The 20,553-nt window shown below is 36.3% G+C and overlaps 1 protein-coding gene across 10 annotated transcripts in view; it reads left to right on the top strand.

Annotated features, from left to right (window-relative positions):
* Positions 1-20,553, top strand: part of CCSER1 (coiled-coil serine rich protein 1) — a 633,522-nt gene that overhangs the window by 395,246 nt on the left and 217,723 nt on the right. For 5 of the 10 annotated variants that reach the window (XM_064711079.1, XM_064711077.1, XM_064711078.1 and 2 more), the window contains 2 exons: positions 4,030-4,139; positions 8,631-8,708. In XM_064711079.1, the coding sequence (XP_064567149.1) occupies positions 4,030-4,139; positions 8,631-8,708 (188 nt within the window). Of the gene's footprint in view, positions 1-4,029; positions 4,140-8,630; positions 8,709-15,910; positions 16,202-20,553 lie in introns of those variants that run through there. The other 5 variants (XM_064711082.1, XM_064711081.1, XM_064711086.1 and 2 more) reach the window with 3 other exon arrangements.

Raw genomic sequence — 20,553 nt, 5'->3', positions numbered from 1 at the left:
GATGTGCTTCAAACTTAATTTTCAGTGTCTCAGTTGAGGTGACAGGGTAAAAATGGAGGGCATGAATGATGAACCTGAACTCACAGTAAAAAGCTATCTACTTTAATAACATTCCAGTGTCAATTACTGGCAAAAACCATGCTGTGACTTCCCCTGAGAGAAGGTTCACAAAGGGTAAAAGTGCCTTTTGGTCCTTGCTTAAGCCGTTAATTGCCCGGGAAAAAGTCTTTGCAGTGTGAGTGCCTGGTGTAGTGACTGAAGCTTTTTCCTGAGCTCTACTGCTAAATCCTGAGTATGTCCCCTTAGTCCTTTATTGAAGCTCTCTGTTTCCCTATAATTCTCCTTGCCTCACTTTTCCGTATAATCCCTAAAAACCCTTCTGGCCTCCAGAGTGTTACCTGGGCAGAAGGTGCTGCACAGCTCTGTGCTGGTTACCTGTGGTCTTTCAGGTTGCAGCTCCTGCTGAAGCCCCTTGCCAGCTGAGGCCCTCCTTTTCCATCCAGACAGTGATTTTCATGAAACTCACTCTGTTGCTTGTACCAGTTAGAGTTGACCACTGTAAAACAATAATTAGAGGGACAGGCAGTGTGATCACTTCCAGCATGTGCATTTGAATGTGTGCACTGAATGGGCTGCACACCATTGCAGGACAAAAGCAAGTCAAAGAATTGTTCTGTTCTGGCCATGCTAAACCCAAACTGATGTCCAAAACACCTGCCAAAATGTATTGAGTAATTGACTTATGTTCATAGAGGCAACAGCTCAGAGTGGCAGCTGTGGGTTGTTTTCAATATTGCTGGATACATTTACAATGATGCAGGGATTATATGTTGTTGAAATCGGTGAAAAAACTGCAGCCTTATTTAGCACAGAGATTGGTCCAGGGATTTGTTGATTTCCATGGTGGCAGCAATTATTTGGTTTATGTGATTATTTTTCTCTATTCATTTGACCAACAGATGATCAAAATCTGCCTTCCTCATGCAGTTGCTGCTGGGAGAACTCACAAATGACCCTTCCATTGCCTTTGTACTGTATGCTCCTAATGCCACAATTGTGAATCTCATTCCTCAGGACAGCAATCTGTGAAATTGTTGTAAATACTTAGCTATGTGAGGTTTAATTAATGCCAGAAGCCTTCAATAAACAACAGTTGCAGTTTGGACTGTGATGATTTAATGATTTTTGCACTCTGTCTAATGCATGTTGTTAAATCTGTGCATCAAGTGACTGGCACTGATGTGAATCACATCCCACCAATGTCCCTCTGTGCACAAAGGAAACCTCAAACCAACTGAAATATTTGATAGGCAATGCTCATAAATATCTCCTCTTTGAGACCTAAAGGATGTTAGCATTTCAATGGTAGGTAAGGAAGGAAAATGTTACAAAAAATTGATAAACACCTTGGATAATTTCAGAAGTTAATGAAACAGCTTCCCCAAGTAAAGCCTTATATTAAATGTTTTGCAGAAGCATCTGTTAGTAATGCTAGAGGATTTTGATAATGCTGTTGTGTTGCATTGTATCTTTTTAAGCAGAGAGCTTTTCTTTTTTTGATGAATAGGGCTAGTCACCAAAAAAACCATGAAACAAGTTACAAAAAATAACTCCAGCCCTTTCAAAGCAGATGTTTTGGACAGACTGAAGTTCTGTTTGTGTACCCATGCAGAACCCGGCAGCATTTAAAGTCATGTACACCATAAAAGTGATAAATGTGGTTTTTCTGAAAAGGTGTAAAGGAAGAAAAAAACCCCGAAGTTATAAACAGTGCTTCCTTTCTTAACTAAATGTAGTAGGTTTGTGTCCATTTACATGTTAGCTTTGTGTGTGTATGTCAGCATAACTCTGCCAGGTCAATCATGAGCATACCACCTAGAGATGATGCTATTGCAGTATATTTCAGTGAAAGCAGAAGGGCAGGAATAATCTATCTAATCCATATTTTCCTATTCAGGTTCTTAGTTAGCTCATGCTAGACTGAGAGAGGTAATGTGCAACACCCATGAGACAAATACTTGAAATAAATATGTTTATTTCCTTCTTCAAGGAGTATGATTTTCTAAGTTGCAGTTATTTCTGAAAAACCTGAACATGAGTTTGCAAGCAATTTAATTAGAGACTTTGTCTCATCTCCATTTTCAGCTAGTAAATAAGAAAAAAGCAGACCTTAAATGGATTTAAACTTGCTTATTTTTGATGATCAAGTACTTTAGACATGAAGGGGCAAAAACTGCTGTGTAAAAAACTGGTAAGTTGTTTCGTATCTTAAGAGGGGCTAATTAATACTGTTCAGTTAAGTAAATGAGAGCACTAATTGAAGAGAATTCTTCTGCCAGTCTGTGATGACCATTTAGATAAAAATGCTGTGTAAAAGCACCGTGAATCAGTGACATACAAGTTGAATCTTTGAACCCTAATGTGTAGCTCGCCTTTGAAGTTATCTTCCAGTTCAGTGTTGTACAGAATACTCCTCTGCTTTGGCCTCTGAGAAGGTAACTGAGCCCAGAAATTCCTAGCCTAAAGTGAGTGTGTTGAATTTAATGGTGTGAGGAAGTCTGCTCTTCCAGGACACGAGATTTGAGCTACATATTTATGCAGTGCTCCATCACTCTTCATGTAGCTTCACATGAAATCACTTAAGATTTTTCTTCAACTCTTTATGGGATGATTAAGCCAATAGTGCTTACGTGGGTTTTTTTGTGTTTTGCTGCTGTGTAGGGCTTAGTGTCCCAGTACCACCATTTCTGAGTTACCAAACTGGGGTAATACTGTCTCCTCATCTTGTCTGCTGGGTGTTTTATATTTTGGGACAGGATTTGATTTGTCTGGGGGGTCCTAGCAGTCGGTGTAGCAGTGATAACCCAAGGATATATGGGCTGAAAGAGATACTCTTCTCTATTAGATGAGCTACTGTAAGACTTGGTAATACCTTCTTGGACATCTGGGTACAACCACAACACAAGTTAAAACTAACAATGATGCTTATTAAAGGTTCAAGGCTATTTGTAGAGATAATTTCTACATGAGCTCCTGTACTTGAAATGTCAGCATTTTGAAGGGTTATGACTGCACAGCTGCTTGTGTTTCCTTTTCTCCCAATAACTTTCTCAGGTCTTGGTTTTTTGTTTTTGTTGTTGGGGTGTTAAGATTGGCATGAATTGTTATGGCCATATTATTCACAGAGTGTGACCATATAAATTTTTTATTGCATTGCATTATTCAAAGCACGCATGGCCATGTCTGGGCCATATGTGAATATGTGACTTTTATGTGTGGTTTTTTTTTGTTCTTTTTGTTTGTTTGCTTGTTTTTGGTTTGGTTTTTTTTTTTCTTTTTTTTAATGTTGTTGTTGGTTTTTTTGTGGGCTTTTTGGTTGGTTTTTTTTGTTTGTTTGTTTTGGAGGTATGATCAGTAGAAAAAAGTTCCTCTATTTTTTTAGTGATCTGTTTACATAGGTGTATATCTAAAAGTAGCCATGGGAGCCATAATCAATAAGAAAATGACAACTTGCTATTCAGATTTACTGAATGACTGAATGATAGAAATAAACAATAGATGGGTATTGCTTCAAAATATAAATCATGAATTCTAATAATAGTTTAGCATTCTGTTGATGCAACAGGTAGAATAGTAAGTAATTAATCAAAATACATCTATTGTTAAGAAATTCTCCAAGAAATGAAATAGGGATTTTTTTCACATGGAACAAACAGATATCTCCCACTGTTAAATGCTATATTTTAAAGCATTTTCCCGGGATGCTCTTGAAAAATAACTTAAATACTCAGGTATATTTGGAAAATCCTTGTTCTGAAATTCTGAGATGGTTTTGCATACCTGTAAACATTTATTTTTAATTTTGCAGCACATACACAAGTGGTAGTAGCAAATTGTACGGTACAGCACCTTCCAGTCAAATAAATGAGTCAGAACATACCATTTTAAAGACTGCTTTCCTGTCTCTGACATTTGTCAGCTCAGTGGGCTAGGAGATTCACTTTTTGTGTGTTTTCTCTTTCTGATTAGATAGACTGGGCTCTCAAAGTTTGGAGTCGTCTCTTATCGGTAAGGTCATACAGCACTCAGCAAAAGAGAAGAGTTTTTATATTGCAGAACTTGGGGATGAAAAGTTTAAGGTAATACTTGGGATTATAAAGCTTTCCAAACTTAAAACAGCAATAAGCCTCTCTGGTTAGGATCTATTCAACCTTTGCAGTACTATTAGGTTAGCTGGCATGTCTATGGCAGGACTTGTAACTCTGTCAGAGATTTTAAACCTTGATAAGTATTGTTGATCTTCAAAGACCTGTTATGAAGTGATTGATTTTTAGAAACTGTCTTTTTTCCATCAGATGTGTTCAGACTTGGCCGTAACTAATTCTTGAAGTATTGCAAACTGCTTGGAGACAGGCTTGTCTTAGCCCTTCTTGCTTTATTGTGGGTATTGTGATCTGACAGAAATCAAAGCAGAAGGTGTGCTGTCTTTCATTGCAGATGCCATATTTATCATATGCATAGATTTGCCTTGTGTTTTGCAAAAGTCTCATAATGTAAAAACTGAAAAACTATTTTGGGCTGTGTAAGAGTCCTATGTGAAAGCAATGGAATGTTCTTTGAGATTATCTGTAGTTTTGTTGTTTGTTGTTTACAGTGATTTGACAGCACTATAACCCTCAGTGAAACCTGCATTTAGGCATACTTGGATGCATTCCCACCAAGTTTTCTCATGGTTTTCTCCTGATCAATGGGATAGTCCCCTTGGGGATGGTCACACCTGTTCGTCACTGTGGTTCCAGAGTAATGCTTCTAAATTTGTTGTGGCTATGTAGCCCCTCAGTTCATAGTACATTTTTGTGTGGACAGCTGAACCAAGTTGTAGCTGTTTTCTCATGCTGTGCTCAAGAGACAGCTGGGCTTCTTGCTGGGCTTCACAAAGTGTTTTCAAGTGTGATGTGACTCAGCTGTACTGCAGCTGATCGCTGGAGCTGTGCTGGATGTCATGTGTTTTCTTCCCGAACTGAGACTCAAACCAATAGGGACTCAATTTCTATGGAAATAGCTGTCATAAAGTAATTCTGTAGCTCATTGTAGTCTGTAAATTAGGTAGAATAGATGGTGGAAAGCAGGTTTTTTCTACTTGTTATCCCTTTGCTCTCTGCCTAACTGCTGCTGTTGATTAAGTTTAATCCCAAAGCACATCAAAATTAAAAGACTTTGCATTTTTATAAGTCTTCTGAAGAACAGCTTTTTCTCCCCAGTTCTGTGGTGAACATAAGTTGTTATTCTCAGTGGGGTTAATGCCTGAGTTAAGAGAAATAATCACAAGTAAGTTGTAAATCTGACTGCAGTGTTAGTGGCTGTTGGACGCTGTTCTGGATGTATGCTGAGACAAAACATTTAAACACCACTTTTATTTTCATAAAGTCTTGGAATAATCTGTACAGACTACAGCAGACAAAGGTAAAAAGTTAATTTATGATATTTTATATTTTAAATTAAGTAACAATAAAGGTGAAACAGCCATTAGGAGAAAAATATTTAATATGCTATCTACTAGACAAAATATAATCTATGAGGATTAAAGCCACAGCTCTACTGGACAGTAGGGTTTTCCTTTTAAATAGTTGGAGCAGTAAGTTTTGCTCCTTGTTTTAATGTGACCATTTGAAATAATTGTCAAGCATTTTCTCTTTGGAATTTGCAGTTAAACAAAGCACCACAAGTGGTCACCATGCTGTCACTGGTAGGGAATGGAATAAGAAAACAGTCTCAAAAAATAACTTTGACATGTTTGCAGTCAAAGCTGTGAAAATTATTTTGATACTCTCCTGTTCAGAGAAGAAATATTTTCGAAAACCAGTGTCATGTTTCAAGATGTATCAATATCAACTCCTGCTGACTCCCTAAATCTACATAACTACTTTTTTCCTATCTGTCTTTCAGTGGGGAAGACTTAAGCTGTTTTCTTTGTCTTACATTTCTTACTTTTTTATCTTAAATTTCACTTTTCTGGTTTATTTGTAATATTTTTACTTACATCAGTTATCAGCTGATATGTGTTGTCTTCCTATTTCAGCACCTTCTGGTGACTTATTACAAACATAGTAATAAAATAGTAAGTATTCAAACCATGACACTCTAGTACCAGAGCTAGTTCGAGATATAAACTATGTGTGAACTTATTCCCCTGTGAAGAAATAGGCAGAAACATGATCTTTATTGACCATGGTCTAATGCTTTTCACTGTGGTTGTTGAAATACCAAAATCAGTAATCTCCATAATCGAAGCAACTGCAATATTTGAGAAAATGTCCTTCCATGTAGTTTTTCTCTCTCTCCCCTCAAAACACACACAGATACTTCAGAGAGAGGCGTGCAGTGAATGTTCCTGGCAATGCTGCTGTTAAAACAGCCATCAGCTCTTCCTGCCTTTTCACTAATTAGGATCGACCCAGGAAATAGAAGTTTTTCATGCTCTTTTCCGTGTCACCTACAAATGTACTTTTGTGCTGCTTATTTTAATAAGAAGCAATAACAACACACAGAATGGTAAGAAAAGATGCTCTCACTTTAAAAAATGTCACCCAGAAGTACTTTGGCTGATCCTAAAAATATTTTTTAAATAAATTACTTGGTCCCTTCTTAGTCCTTAGAAAGGCAAAGGTACCTATTTTGTTCACCCTTTCCTTTTGCTTTCCTTATCCTTTTAAGGATAAAACTTCAAAAATTACTTTAAAATGCTACCTGATAATAGTAATCAATCTTAGAAGTAATGCTGTGAGGGTGGTAGAAGGCTGTTGTGTGAGTAGATGTCCAGGTAACTCTCTTCTTTGTTCTGAATCCATATTAAAGTGTGCTACCTGGCTTGCAAAGATCTTTAATCTTCTATTTTGCTGTACTTGAGAAGAAAGAAGAGAGTTTTAGTTTCAAACTTTCTTTTCCAGTACCTGGACTTCTAGAAATTTTCACTTTTTCCCATTTTATTAGTTAGCTCACTAAATATAAATAAAAAATGTTACCATGTTAATGTGGTGTCAGAACTTGGATATGTTAAAAATGGATCTCATTGCATATACATAGTTAAAGGAGCAGCTCTGGGAAGGGAAAAAATATTTGTTATTCCAACCTTTCTGGCTTTCTAGTTAATTTGCTACCTTAATAAATATTTGGATTTATTCTGTTTTTCTTTTTTCTCTCTAGTTTTTCATAATATATATTTGTGAATCTATACAGAAAGAGCAGAAATTTTCCATTTAATCAGATACACAGTTTAATGATGGTATTGCTTCAATTGCTATCTTACTTGAACACTCAATATCTATGTTTATAACTTGAAAATTCATGGAGCTTCTCAGCAGTAAAATGTGGTAAAATAAGATAGTAGATATATCATAATGCCTGTTTTTTAAATATGTAGAAGTGAGTGGACTAGTAAATTCAAAACTCAGGAAGACAAAACATTTCTGTGAGAACTAGGATTTCCTTTTCTATGAATTCAGTTTTAACTTGGTTGTTAACATCAGCAAATTTGGGCTCAAGTGTTTTGTACAAGTGAAGAGATCAGTCTGAATTCTGTTTTCCACCAACCCTTGTTTAAAGGGTTGAAATACTGGAGATAAGGGTCACTGAGGAATTGACTTCTTTCTGCTGTTTAGGCAATGTAGTGATGTGCATACCTTGCCTTGAATCAAATAATATGAGAAAATGAGAGTCAATTAACTTGAAATGCAATTTAAATGAATTCTGTTTTATTGCAATACATTCCTGTCGGTAGCATTCAATTTTATTTTGTACATCTTGAGGAATTTGAGTTCAAGGTAAGCATTTTTTACAGATACAACTGAAAAATTAAACTGAATCAGTAAGCAGGAAAACATAAATCAATGCAGTAAAGAACCTGTATTCCCCTTCCTCTCCTTTGTGCCTTTTCCTGCCTTACCCCACATATTTAGAGTTGTTTTATCAAATACCTTCTCCTGCAAACTAAAATAGGATGCTCACAGGCTTGATGAGAGTCAGCAAGCTCAGTGATCATTTTCAAATGAAGTATCAGAATCTGGGCTTTTATTGGGTCAAAGCAGCCAGATATCTTTACTCAAGCCTGTTCAGAGATGCATTGCCACACTTCCAAAAATTATTCAGGTACAGAGGGACAAGGATGGGAAAAGCAGAAATCAGTGCAATACCCAAGAAATGCTTAGGTTTGGTTAACATGTTTCTGTTGGGGAAGGCAGAAGTCATGTCAGGCTTGTGATCTGCAAGTTTGCATATTCCTTACTATTTTCAAGTAAATTATTTCTTTGCTGTTGGAGTGGTGCTTGTATATGCTGGAGTCCCTGCAGCTGCTCAGAGCTTCATACCTGTCTGCCTCAGTGCCATCCTTCTTGTGGGCCCCACCGTAGCACAGAGTTGGACTATCTGAGTCCACCCTCTGTTTAAGAGAAAGATAAATTTATAAAAGCATACAATAGGAAGGAAATCAACCTCCCAGTGTGAATAGCACCATAATAAATCTATTTCTTACCAACTGTCCATGCATGAGTTTTGAATTTATCTGGATGTTTGGAGCTGCAAAGCCCAGTGAGGAAAACCATGACTCACCTATGCAATGTTATTTTGTTTTACAGGAAAAGGCTCAGTGCTTTCAGAAGGCTCTCAGTTCCCAAGCAGATAAATCCACACAGACAGAACTCGTTGGCCATGATGTAAGTAGCTGTATCAAACAGTATTTTTTTATCGTGTTTGTGGGTGTTCAGACTTCTGTCAGCTGGTTTGCCTCTGCTGTTGTTGTCCATGCATGGATTTGGTGATTCTAAAGTACCTTCAGAAACATGAGAAGATAATTACAACTGCCTGCCAGCACACCAATGCCCTGTTAATTTTAGGCTTTATGAAGAGCTGAGAATTTGCATAAATGAATGTGGATGGTATGTATTAGTGCTTTGTAATTTTTTTTCAGTATTTATTTGCACACTTACTGACAGTTAATGAGGTTATTATGTTTAGAATTGTCATATGCTGTCTAAACAAGATTTGAAAATTGAAAGATAATGGAATAAGTACAGTTTTGCCAAGTGATGTTAAAATTCTGTTTCCTAAAGAGCATCTGCCAGAATTTCTCCTAGAATGTGTATTGATAATTTGTGTCCTCATGCAAGAATGCAGGCAATGAAGAATCTTTAACTGCAGAAATATTATTTCTCCAGTTCTTCTAAATGGAAATATTCTGTCTGTGTGTGGTGTTGCCTGAATATATGTAAGAGATTGTCACATGAGCCTCTGGAATAATCTTTGTTGAACATTTAGGACAGTTCCATTCTGGGACTTGTGCAAAGTCTAACAATAATTCTTAAAATACTCTTCTGCAAAATAGTGCTGAGGTTGTGCATCATTGGTTTAGATCAACATGCTGATTCAAGTTTATGGAAAGATGTCTGGAATTAAAGCAGGCTTTGAAATCTTCTTTTTAGTTCTGTTTCAGTGGAGCATTAAAGTTTTGTCTTCTGTGAATAGAAACATCAAAATTTCACACTTTAATACGAAAAGTTTTATTTGCACTAACTTCTGTTTTGTGGGTTACCAACCATGAACCCTTATGTTCTGTTGTGTCTGTGAAGTCATGTCTGGTGGAATTTATTGAATCTCTGAGGTGTGTATATGTTACTGCCAAAAAATCCAGAATATTCAAAAATATTTAAAAAAAAATTTCTGTATTGCAATATGATATCCACTTCTTCTGTGACCAGTTATCCTTCACAATACTCTCTTGTGCATTAGATGTCAAATAAAATTTGACAGAAAATGGGAACAGGAAACATGTAATGTTTGTGGCATTTTTGTTGTTGTTTTGTTCATTTTTGGGTTATGTTGTTTGCCTGGTGTTTTTTTTAAGCAGATGTGATTTATGCTTTTGGTTGTTTTCTCCCAAATCAAATATGTGGTACTCGTGCTGCAGGGATTCATGCTGTTAGCATATTATATATTTTTTCCTTTTTCCAGTCTGTGTTCCCTTGGAGTTTAGTGGGGAGTAAAAAAATAACATTAGAACCTCGTTTCCCAAACAGGTTCAATTTTCTGGCTGAGATTTGAGTGTTAAATGTCATAATAACAACAATAAGTCAAATAAATCCTTTCCTTTAGCATCGTTCTATTCAATTAGTGGAACATATTTTTCAGCCTTCCCTAGTAAAATTCCTACCTTATCACAGTTTCAATAATATATTATCTCATACATTATCTCATAGTCTCTTGCAGGGCAGGAATAAAAGGAAATGTTGAATGTTTTTCTGTGGAACAACACTTCACCTGTATTTATGTGGTACTGAGTTCTTGTGAAATTTCCATTGCAAGGGATTGATAGCGGAGAAGTTTGAATGAATTTACAGGAGTAACACAAACCTGGTATGATCACAATTAGGGGGACTCAGTGAGGAGGAATGTGCAAATAAATAGTGTTAACACTTTTTGTAATACTGTTTAAACTTCTTGCTCTTTTATTTATCAGATTGTGCAGCTTTTCTGTGAGGTAAAGCTATTAATGATAAGTTCAGCTGTGTTTCTGTTGAATTCAAGTGGCAATTACATTTACATTCTTTGCTTTTGCATGAGATTTTAAAGAACAAGTTGTAACTGTTGCAAGTAGTATCTGTACATCATTTTATTCAGATGTCAGTAAATGTGTACAACTACAAGAATATTGTGCTAATATGAAATTAGATTAAATAGAAAAATACAAAACAAATCAGAGAATACAATATGTTTTTTTCACCTCATTAGTTACACATTCTGAGAATAGTATACATTGAATACTACAGATCTGGTTTAAGACGTAAGCAGAAAATTTAACTTCATTTCATCATTACAAATGTGCTGCTTTAATTTAAAAAATCAAACAACAACAGATGTCCTCACAATTTTATTTTTCCTCAATTCAAATTTAGAAGCTAATAGTAGTTGGATAAAAAGTGCTACCAGGAATTTGCATAGCATTGTTTCATGAATGTAGTGAAAATATTGATATACACTACACAGTGTAATAATTCAGAAATGCTTAAAACAGTGCCTCTATGAGTGATTTGGTGTATATATTCTCATGTATTCTTTTGTTCCACTGTGTAATCTTAAGTTACCTGTTTTGCAGTTGAAAAAACTGAGAAGGGTTAGTCCCAAAATAAACCACTGCTTCGGTTTTTGTTGAGATTTTTTTTTGCTTCTGGACATTTTCCAGTAGTTGAGACAGTTCTTTAGCCTTGGAGTTCATTTAGATGTTTCATTAAAAGTAAATGGAAGTTCTGACTTTGACTTAGATGAGGAATTAATCCTTTTGTCCCTAGGGTGTGCAGTAATGAAAAAAAGCTGGAGTCTATATTTAGTAAGGCGAGTCTATATTTAGTAAGGAATGGGTGAAGAAGGAGGAAATGCAGTGTTTCACAAAGAGGAAATGTTCTTGTTTTTGTGGACTGCTCTGAAAAAGTATAAACAGTATTGAATGAGTGTTTTGGGTGTGTGAGCAGTTACCAGAATGGAAGTTATTAAAATGTATTTTATTTTAGGGGCTATAACATAATTAAAGTCAGAATTTGATTGTCAAGGTGATCAGTAAAGTTTGGATGATGCAATGTCCTGCAATAGCTTTGAATTCTTGGATAATATTTCCGATAGAGCTCTGATTTTTTTCCCCATACAGCACAAGAGATTTTTTCAGCAGAAATTGCTTTAGAGTACCTTTTTAGTAAGCAAGTAGAAGATAAAGTCTGTAGCAGTAAAGATAATGTTCCTCATAAAGAACTGTTTGAACTGGAAAGCAAACTGCGTAATGTCTTTTCTGTATTAAAACAGTCTAATGCGAAACTTAATTATGGAATTAAAACATAAAGTTTAAAGTAATTTCTGATAAGGACAAAAGAGGGTCTTCCATGATGAGAAATGCTACAGTGTCCTTAAGTGAATAACATGGCAACTTTGTTACTTGAGGAAATTGAAAGTAAAATATCAACATGACTATTGTATGTGTACCAGGGAAGGCACTGGAAGGCTCTCAGGGTTTCCATAAAGGCTAGTTGCTTTCTAGTGCAGTGTGTCAAGGAATCCTCATCTTATGTTAGACCTAAATTTATTCTATTTTCCAATATGTTTACTTAGAATCATTTAAAACATGTTGGGAGTCTTGCGGAGAGAGCCATGTGTGCAGCAGATTGATGTTGAGTCTGATAAATAATAAATTATTACTGTGTCTTTAATAATCAATGCCAGTTTAATCTCATTCACCTTTCTGTGCTTGCAGAGTTTTCTTTTATTGAGAGATCAAGGAAGAATTTCTTTCATGTTGGTCAGGTAGCTAAAATGGACCATAAGAGGGATGCAGTTGACTAGCACTGGGACAGATTGCAAGTTCACGTTAAGGGATACACATCTAATAATGGCTGCCAGCAAAATAGGAAGTGTAAAGTATTGTGCAGGCTTCACACAAGCACTCTGCAGCATGAGCACTGCTGATTAACTTTCATTAAAATGTCTCTCAAAGCAGAATCAAACAATTACAGGGCAATTCTTATTTCTGTCACCAAGAGAAGTATGACTCAGCACCACTTTGTGAATCTTTATCAGCCTTTGGATTAAAAGAGTTTGTACTTAATTTTATTCTCCACAATGTAGAAATTCCTAATAGCTGACATGATTTTGCAATACCTTTTCTGTTTGCCTTCTGCTGATGTTATAGGTTTCATATCTGAGAACTGCTATTCTTTTTGTTCTTTGCCTTTCATACTGAGATTGAAGCTGATGTAAACAGGCTTTGGACTGGTCCTAAACTCATTCCCCATTTAATGAGCATTCTTTCCAGTGTAGTGGTTCTTACATTTTGTGTGATGCTTCTGATGTCTGAGACAACAAACTTGTGTACTGCTGCTGTCAGTCTGCTGCAGTTTGGTTTGCACAGCTACAGACAAAAATTACCTTTCTTTGGTGATAGCCAGCACTGTGTTTACAACAGTGCTGTGGGACATATAAGGCACGGACTTTTATCACCTGTACCATCATGCAATATTAAAATGCATACTGATACATATTTTAGGGTATTTGTTTGGTAGCTTGCTGTGCATTACCTTGGACAGCATGCCTCCCTTAACCTCTCAAAACCTGGGCACTGCCTTCTGCAGAGCCTCTGTGTTTGATTGGGAAGAAGTGGAAGGCAGGGAGGAAGGAGGGTGCTCTGACTGCGCCTTCCTGCTGTGCTCCTGTTCCTCCCCAGCAGCCAGCCAGCATGGGTTATGGATACTGTGAAGGGACTGCATTGCATTCTCCCCTCTCCTTCAGGAAGGCAGGGAACAGAATACTGAAGTAGTTGAATCTTCTGAACTTTGCAGTCTAATCTAAATATTCTCCTGCCCTGTTTGTGTATTTGTTACTGCCTTAAGTGAGTTGTGTTTTGTCACCTAAACTGGAAAATATATCCTACTTCTGCCTCTGCTCCTTCCCTTGAAGACTGATGTCCATCTGCTGTTGTATTTTACTCCTGAGTTACTTTTCTCCATATTTTTATTTAGTCTCTGAGTTTGTAGTCTCACTTATACAGGGAAATAATAAAAACTTGTGCATAATATACCTTTCCCTAATGCAAAATTACTTTAAAAAAAAGAAATCGTTAGAAATCAAACCAGCCATTAACCATTTCAGTATTTCCTTTGATTGTATGTCTATGTACCTGTTAATATCTGGATAACCAAGTTGTTCTTGATATGCTGCATCCCTTCCTACAACTTCCCTTAGCATTCATTTTCTCTCTTTCTCATGTCCAGTTTCCATTTTTTACTATACAACTTCAAAATACCATTTCAAAATCTGTTTTCTGGAGTGTGTTATGTGTACAAATTATCAAGCTTTGATGGTGTCAAGCTTCTTTTGGTTTTAATGATTGCCTTCCACCAACACTTATGAAGCACCTTACTTCACCATCAAACCTCTTCATACTTGGTGTTTGAATTACGTTTAACCACCAGGTCATGAACAGGAATGAATTGTTGCACCTGCTCATGACAGGGAAAAAGAGTTCCAGTTACTGGTGCCAGTTTCACTGGAAGATAAATGCTTGTCCTGGTGTTTGTGGTGCTGTATGAAAAGTGAGAACAGGTTTTCACAAAAACTTCACTAGTAAGTGGGTTGTGGAACAGAAACTGAGGTGTGCCATATGAAAAAGACACTGATTCTGTGGCTGATTATCAGCAGGGTATGCTGCATTTAGTTTTGCCATCTTCAGGAGTAAGGAACAATGAAATTTGCCTTCTGCAGTGATGCTTAATTGATGTGAATGATCTTCAGTTTTGATTTGTGGCATGCAAGTGGGCTTCTGGATGCTTGTATAGATAAGCTCTGTGCTGTTTAAATATTTGTAGTAATATGATGATATTATGACTGAGTTTCCTCGCAGACCTGAAATTAATATAGTGCTAGTAGTTTCTGGATCTTTAAAAAACCACTCTTTTCCTGTAATACAATTTTCAACAACAGTGCAGTGCTTTTATTGCCTTCTAAGTTTTAAATCTTTCTATTTATTCTACATTTTTCTGTCATAGCCTTCTGTCTTTGTATCTGCAGTTATGCTACTGCTATCTTGCTTTGAAAGTACAATCAAATATGAGGTACTTTGAAGTATTGACTGAACTTACTAATTTTGCTTAGATGTCTTGGGGTGGGGGAGAGGGATAGGGGGAGAAGCAGAGCAAACTGTTTAGATATTCCTAATTTTTCAGCCTAGAAGTTTTGTTGGGTTCAGACAGAACTCTTCCCACTTTTTTCTGCTTTAGCTCCATCACTGTCTCCTCCCTAGACTTCTCCAGAAGTTTGCTTTTTCACTTAAATTTATCCATCTCAACTTTTTGTATAATTTCTTACTTTAATTTCTGTGCTGTACTTACAAGTGTGACTTTGCAAAATTTAATTGCAGTAGTGTATTTGCAGTATGTTCTAGTTGCATTATTTCTATTGTAAAGAAAGCAGTTCATGACTACTCTCAGTAGGAACCTAGGTGTGCAGCTATCCCTAGAATTCATAGCTTGTCCTTAGTACATCCACTGTGACCTGTTACATTAAGGATAAAAAGCAGTAGAACGCTGACAAACAGGGAATTTGGGTAGGTTTATTTGATTGAAACAAAAAAGCTATCCACCAAACTATACCTTGCTGAATCTGTTCTTGAATACTAGCAGTGTCTTATTTGTAAGGGCAGAAAATGGCAGCACTAAGTCTTCTGGATATTCTTCAAAAGAATGAACTGGGAATTTAGTAAAATGCACTCAATAATAATCAAGAATTCTAAAAAAGAGCAGCATTTTATGATAGAGATTGAGTATATTTTCTGAAAAAGGAGAAAATTTGATTTCACCTTGAAGAAAAGATCAACAAACAAAATTGAGAAATGGGGCATGGATAACCACTGCATTATAAGCAATGCATATGGGTTTTGCTACATTAGTACACTTAGGGTGACTGCTTTTTATTACAGACTAATCTACTGACACAGTTTTATTGTAATGTGGAAATGTTTTAATGTTGTGTGCATGTTGCATGTAGATTTCATCTGTTAGTTCAGTCTGGTGACCTTTTTCCAGTAAAAACACAGAGTTTGTTATACATAAGGGTTTTCTGAGTGGAACAGTGTCATGAGCAAGCTGATCAGTCATATTCCTGTTTTTCTCTGCATTGTCACTTGAATCATTGTTGTGTTGTGATCATTAGTGTGAAAGAAGCTTTATTATTACATGCTGCCTGCATGACTGCATACAACAGAAACAGTAATTCTTCATTTACTTTGTGTTGCCATCAAACCATGCATCACTAAGATTTCATTTAATTTCATTTCTTTTTTCTTTTCTTTTTTTTTTTTTTTTGTTTGTTTTGTTTGTTTTTAAAGGCCCTGTGGAACTCTCCATGTTCTGAAGGCTTAGTTTACAAACCTATCAGCGTCTCATTGGTTCCATCATTATTAAATTAAAATGCAACATCTGGACACTGCACTTACGGATATAATTAAATACCGCTGTACATGAAATGGGCTGCAAGCTACCATGGCTGGCAAAATTCTACTGCTTAAGATAATATTTGTATTATGAATGGTCAAACATCACTTTTTTGGCAGTATCTTCATCATTAAGTGTATCTATGAATAAATTATTAGTAAGCTATGACAAAGTTATTATTTGAAATAAAAATTATTCTTACCATTTTGTGCTCTTAGTCATCCATTGGTGATTCACTGCAAGTAAGAAAATGTAAGAAAATCCTTCACTCATGCTTGTCTCTTGAGATGGAAAAAATATGTCTTGAAGATCTAGAAACCTGAGGAAACCATTATTTTTTAAAGTCTGTATTTTTCCTTTTCCAGTTAAAACATTATTGCGTTGACTGTGAATACAGGGTCAGGGCCTTTCAGTATATGTTCTATCTGATAAATGTTCATAATGATGTACATAATTCTTATGTGGGATGCAAGAACCATTTCTGTAGGGTGTTTGGTAAGCTTTTAGAAGGCCAGAATTTACCCAGCTTTATCCCAGGAAGCAGAAGAGCTGATCCTAAAAACGTACGCTGATTTTTTAACCCATTAGAATCATAGCTTTACTGTACTTTCTATCCAATTTTCCTGTGGATTCCAAGGAACATTGCTAAGAGAGCAATCAATGGGGGGAAGGTAAACATAGTGTTTGCTGGATGTGCCTGTGCTGCTTGAGTGGATGGTGGCTGTTGTCCTGAAGGTTGGGGTGAGGTGGGTGGGGAAGGGCAATTCCAGGTTTAGGGCTTTACTAAGCAAGAAAGCAGAGAAATTCGCCCCTGTCAGTTGCTTTTCTGTAACCTTATCCAAGAAGGACTTCATTCACCAGGATTGTGCCCTACACTCACCTTTTCCAGGTAAGATAAGAAGGTGGTTGTGCCAGCAGTATTCTTTACCCTTTTCTCCTAATATATTTTTTTACTCACAAGAAACAATGCTTGAATCTTTTTACTGCACCATTTCAGTCAGGCCTCAGAGTATATAATACGGACAGTCCCTCAACTGGAGCAACATTTAGCACCTGTAGCTTTAATTTTAAACAGAGGACATACTGCATTCATTCAAAAATAACATCTTAGCAGTTATTCGTAAATGGAGCAGAACTGAAAATAAAAGTATTCAGCTAAATATTCATGCCAGTCTTGAAAGTGAATGAACCTTCTTCACAGGGGATGTTCCATTATGTTGGCTGATTCTGTACCAATTAACATGATGTTACTGTTTCTCAGTCTTACATTGTCTTTTCTTTGATCCTAACAGATCCTTCATCCTTCAGCATCCTCTCTTGCCCTTTTGGTCAGGCTGCCTGGAATTTCTTTGTGTGTATAATTGCATAGTTCATAATGTATTTGTTGGAATTACCTTATAACAGCAATTAAGTAGCTAATGCATAATTTAAAGAAACAACAGAAGCCAGCCTGTGCATCTTATAATTTTGAACTTCACCTTCCTTGTTGAACTTCACCTGTTACAATTCTTTCTTGTTTCCTTGAACAAGAATGCTTTTTGTAATCATGGATAAGCATAAAAATGCCTACTTCTTGCTTTGTCTTTCATCACTCTCTTTATTATGATAATATTTTCAGTCTTTGTCAGATACTGCTCTTGGAAGAAGATAGAGATAACATTTTTCATTGTGACTTTTTGGCACAGAGATCTGCATTTCACTTAAAGAAATATATATATATGGATAATGAAGAGGTTGTGAAAAATTGTGTAAGTTAGTGCAAGAACAGTGAAATTACAAAGATGTTTCCAGGATTCCAATGAGAAGGAAATAAGTTTCACTTTCTGTATAAAGAAGCTTTTTGCCTGTTCCTCCAAAGTCTATGAAAGGATGCTTTAAAATACTCAAAGAGCTAGTTTATTTCTGTATCTGTTGCATCACAGAGATGTTGCTAGCAGCCAGTATTTCAGTGCAAAACTCAACCCAGCCCTTTGGCATTTGGGTTGGAGTTTTAGAGTTGGGTTTTTAACTTTCCCATGAAATTATCCATAACTTCCAATACCTTTTTTTCTTTATTTTCATTTTCTGTAACTTTACAAAGTAGTATGAATCAATAAAATTTTCTCAGTTTGCTATTTTGCTCACCTAGCATTGGAATGATCTGGAAAAAAACATGACTGACTATTCAGGCTTCAAGGATACACAATCAATACTTTGCATGCATAGGCAAGAACTTAATGCTAGTTTAATTAAAGTCTTAACAGACTGATGAAAGACTTTTTTTTTTTTAATTATTATTGCAGTAGAGAGTGATACAGCACATGTAGTTCAAACAATCCAAAATTAAAAATATATAATGTTCCTAGTACCTATCTCTTTCTTTTTTTTTATTGCTCACTCTTGCACAGCCTTTCGTGATCTCAGATCACAGAAGGTGATCACAAAAGGTCAGTGGCTTCTGCTCAGTTGTGGGAGCATCACAGTAAATCTACTATTGTACCTGCTTGTTTGAGTCTTATGGTGACATTCATTTCTTTCTCTTCACTCTGGAATCCAGTTGGGGTCTGTCTTACATGTTTGTTAACATGTTGTTCACCTTGCTCTTACTGTGGATTTCAAGTGCATGTGGCATCTCTGTTACCCTTACAAATGGTTTTACCACACTGCAAAGGTTTCTTTGCTTTGATGATGAGTAACTGCATAGCTATGGAGCCTCTGGTGTCTTACAGTGCCTGTAATTAGTTGGACTGTTTGTTATTGGAAGATCATTCACAGAGTAAGTGCTTGCTACTGGTGTCTCTAAGATAGAAACTTCTCGCTGATAAAGCCTCTCCTGCTCTCTTCCCCACCACCAAAACCTTGCCAGGAAAATCCTATAGAAGGTGTTACACCACATAGCTATAAAAAACTGAACAACTGATGCAAAAAGAGTGATAGTAAGCTGGTCATTTGGTGACTGCCCTTTGGACCTTAAGTAAGTTATCCTGGTTACCCTGTAAATATTAAAAAAAAAAGTATTCCGCAAATATCCTAGTAAGCCACTCAAAAACAAATGATGCTCTTGTTATTAGCTTGATCCAAGGGCTGTGTCTTGTTCCAAGCAATGGTAACATGGTGTTAACAGAGATAGAACAATAAAACACTCTTGGCAAAATACTTTGTTCTCATTCTGAGCATTGGCATTTAACAGATGCAGAGGTCTGTTACTTTAACCAGCACCCAGTGTTTTGTCTCCATTTGATGCTTTTCAATGCTACCAGCTAACCTGAGTTTGCTTTCTCTGCTTTCCTCCAGGGACTTCTGAATGTGCGAGTGCAAGGCTGTTTTGTGCAGCACAGGAGGGGGAAAAGTAGAAGCTGAGTGAATGGACTTAAAAGTAACAAAGGTGCAAAAATGTTACACCCAGAGCAAATATTCTGTGATAAATGTTGAAAGGCTGAGAAGGAACAAGAGTGATTTTAGCAGTTTTGAGCAGTCAAAGGCAGGCAAGTCTCAAAAAACCTGGAGTACTGTAGAGAGGCAGAAAGGTTACATCCTGCTTGAATTGAAGGCAGATATTTTTATCAGATAGTGGTTTTGGGGGTTATTTGTTTGTTTTAATCTTCTGAAGTTATTTTAATCTGAAAACACACAGAATATTGAGAATATTAGCATAGGAATTATTCTGTTGTAACTCAGTATGCATTTGGGGCAATAAAAATTTCAGTAGGTTATCATGTTTATGATAGGGATTTTAAATAATTTGTAGCGTGATCATTAAGACTTTTTGTGGTCATAGGTCCTGTGTGCATGGTGAAACAGCTGGACAGTTCATTGGTTTTTGAGTAGATAGGAGAGCTACTCAGTGGCTTATCTTCTGAAACTGAGTGTACCCAGTTGTAACCAGTGTTTTTTAGGTATATTTATGCTATTTGGTCACTTCACTAGTTTAAACTGCTCATTATGCTCTAGAATTTTAGGTAAGTGTTAAAACTTTGAGGAATAAAGCCAGTATATAATATGTTTTACTAAAGAAACAGAAAGTGCCATTTCTATCATTTGCCTATTGCTCTTTCTTCCTCAATAGAAGTGCAGTGAGAACTATATCCAGGCTGTGTACTGGGCCTCCATTTCAAAACAGTGCTCTCTTAGTATTCATTTATTCATTTATGGTAACGGAAACTTCTACTTCTTAAGAGTCAACAGAATATTAACATAAATGATAAAACAGCAAGAAGGAGCATGAAGGGAAAGGATTATAAATGAGATTTGGGAAGTTGTAATGTTTCTTTTGTATTGTGCCAAAAAGCATTAAAATGAAACTAGAATCTACTGGATACCAGCAATAAAAGGGGAAAAATTCTGCTTGGTTGCTAGCAAATGCATTACAAAAAAAACCTTGCAAAGGTATATTTTTGTGTGTGCACCTATTAAATCATGCTGGAGTTGAAAGTGCATGAATTAGATACCTTATTACAACTTTATATCCAGAACCAGCTTCATTACTTTCAGGGAGAATTTAATTTGTCTAAAGACACCAAGGAAAAGCTTGTTGGTGCTGTTAATGATAAGTTTAATG

Source organism: Zonotrichia leucophrys, chromosome 4, assembly GCF_028769735.1.
Source record: "Zonotrichia leucophrys gambelii isolate GWCS_2022_RI chromosome 4, RI_Zleu_2.0, whole genome shotgun sequence".
In the NCBI taxonomy this organism is placed as follows: domain Eukaryota; kingdom Metazoa; phylum Chordata; class Aves; order Passeriformes; family Passerellidae; genus Zonotrichia; species Zonotrichia leucophrys.
This window is presented reverse-complemented; position numbering and strand designations above follow the sequence as displayed.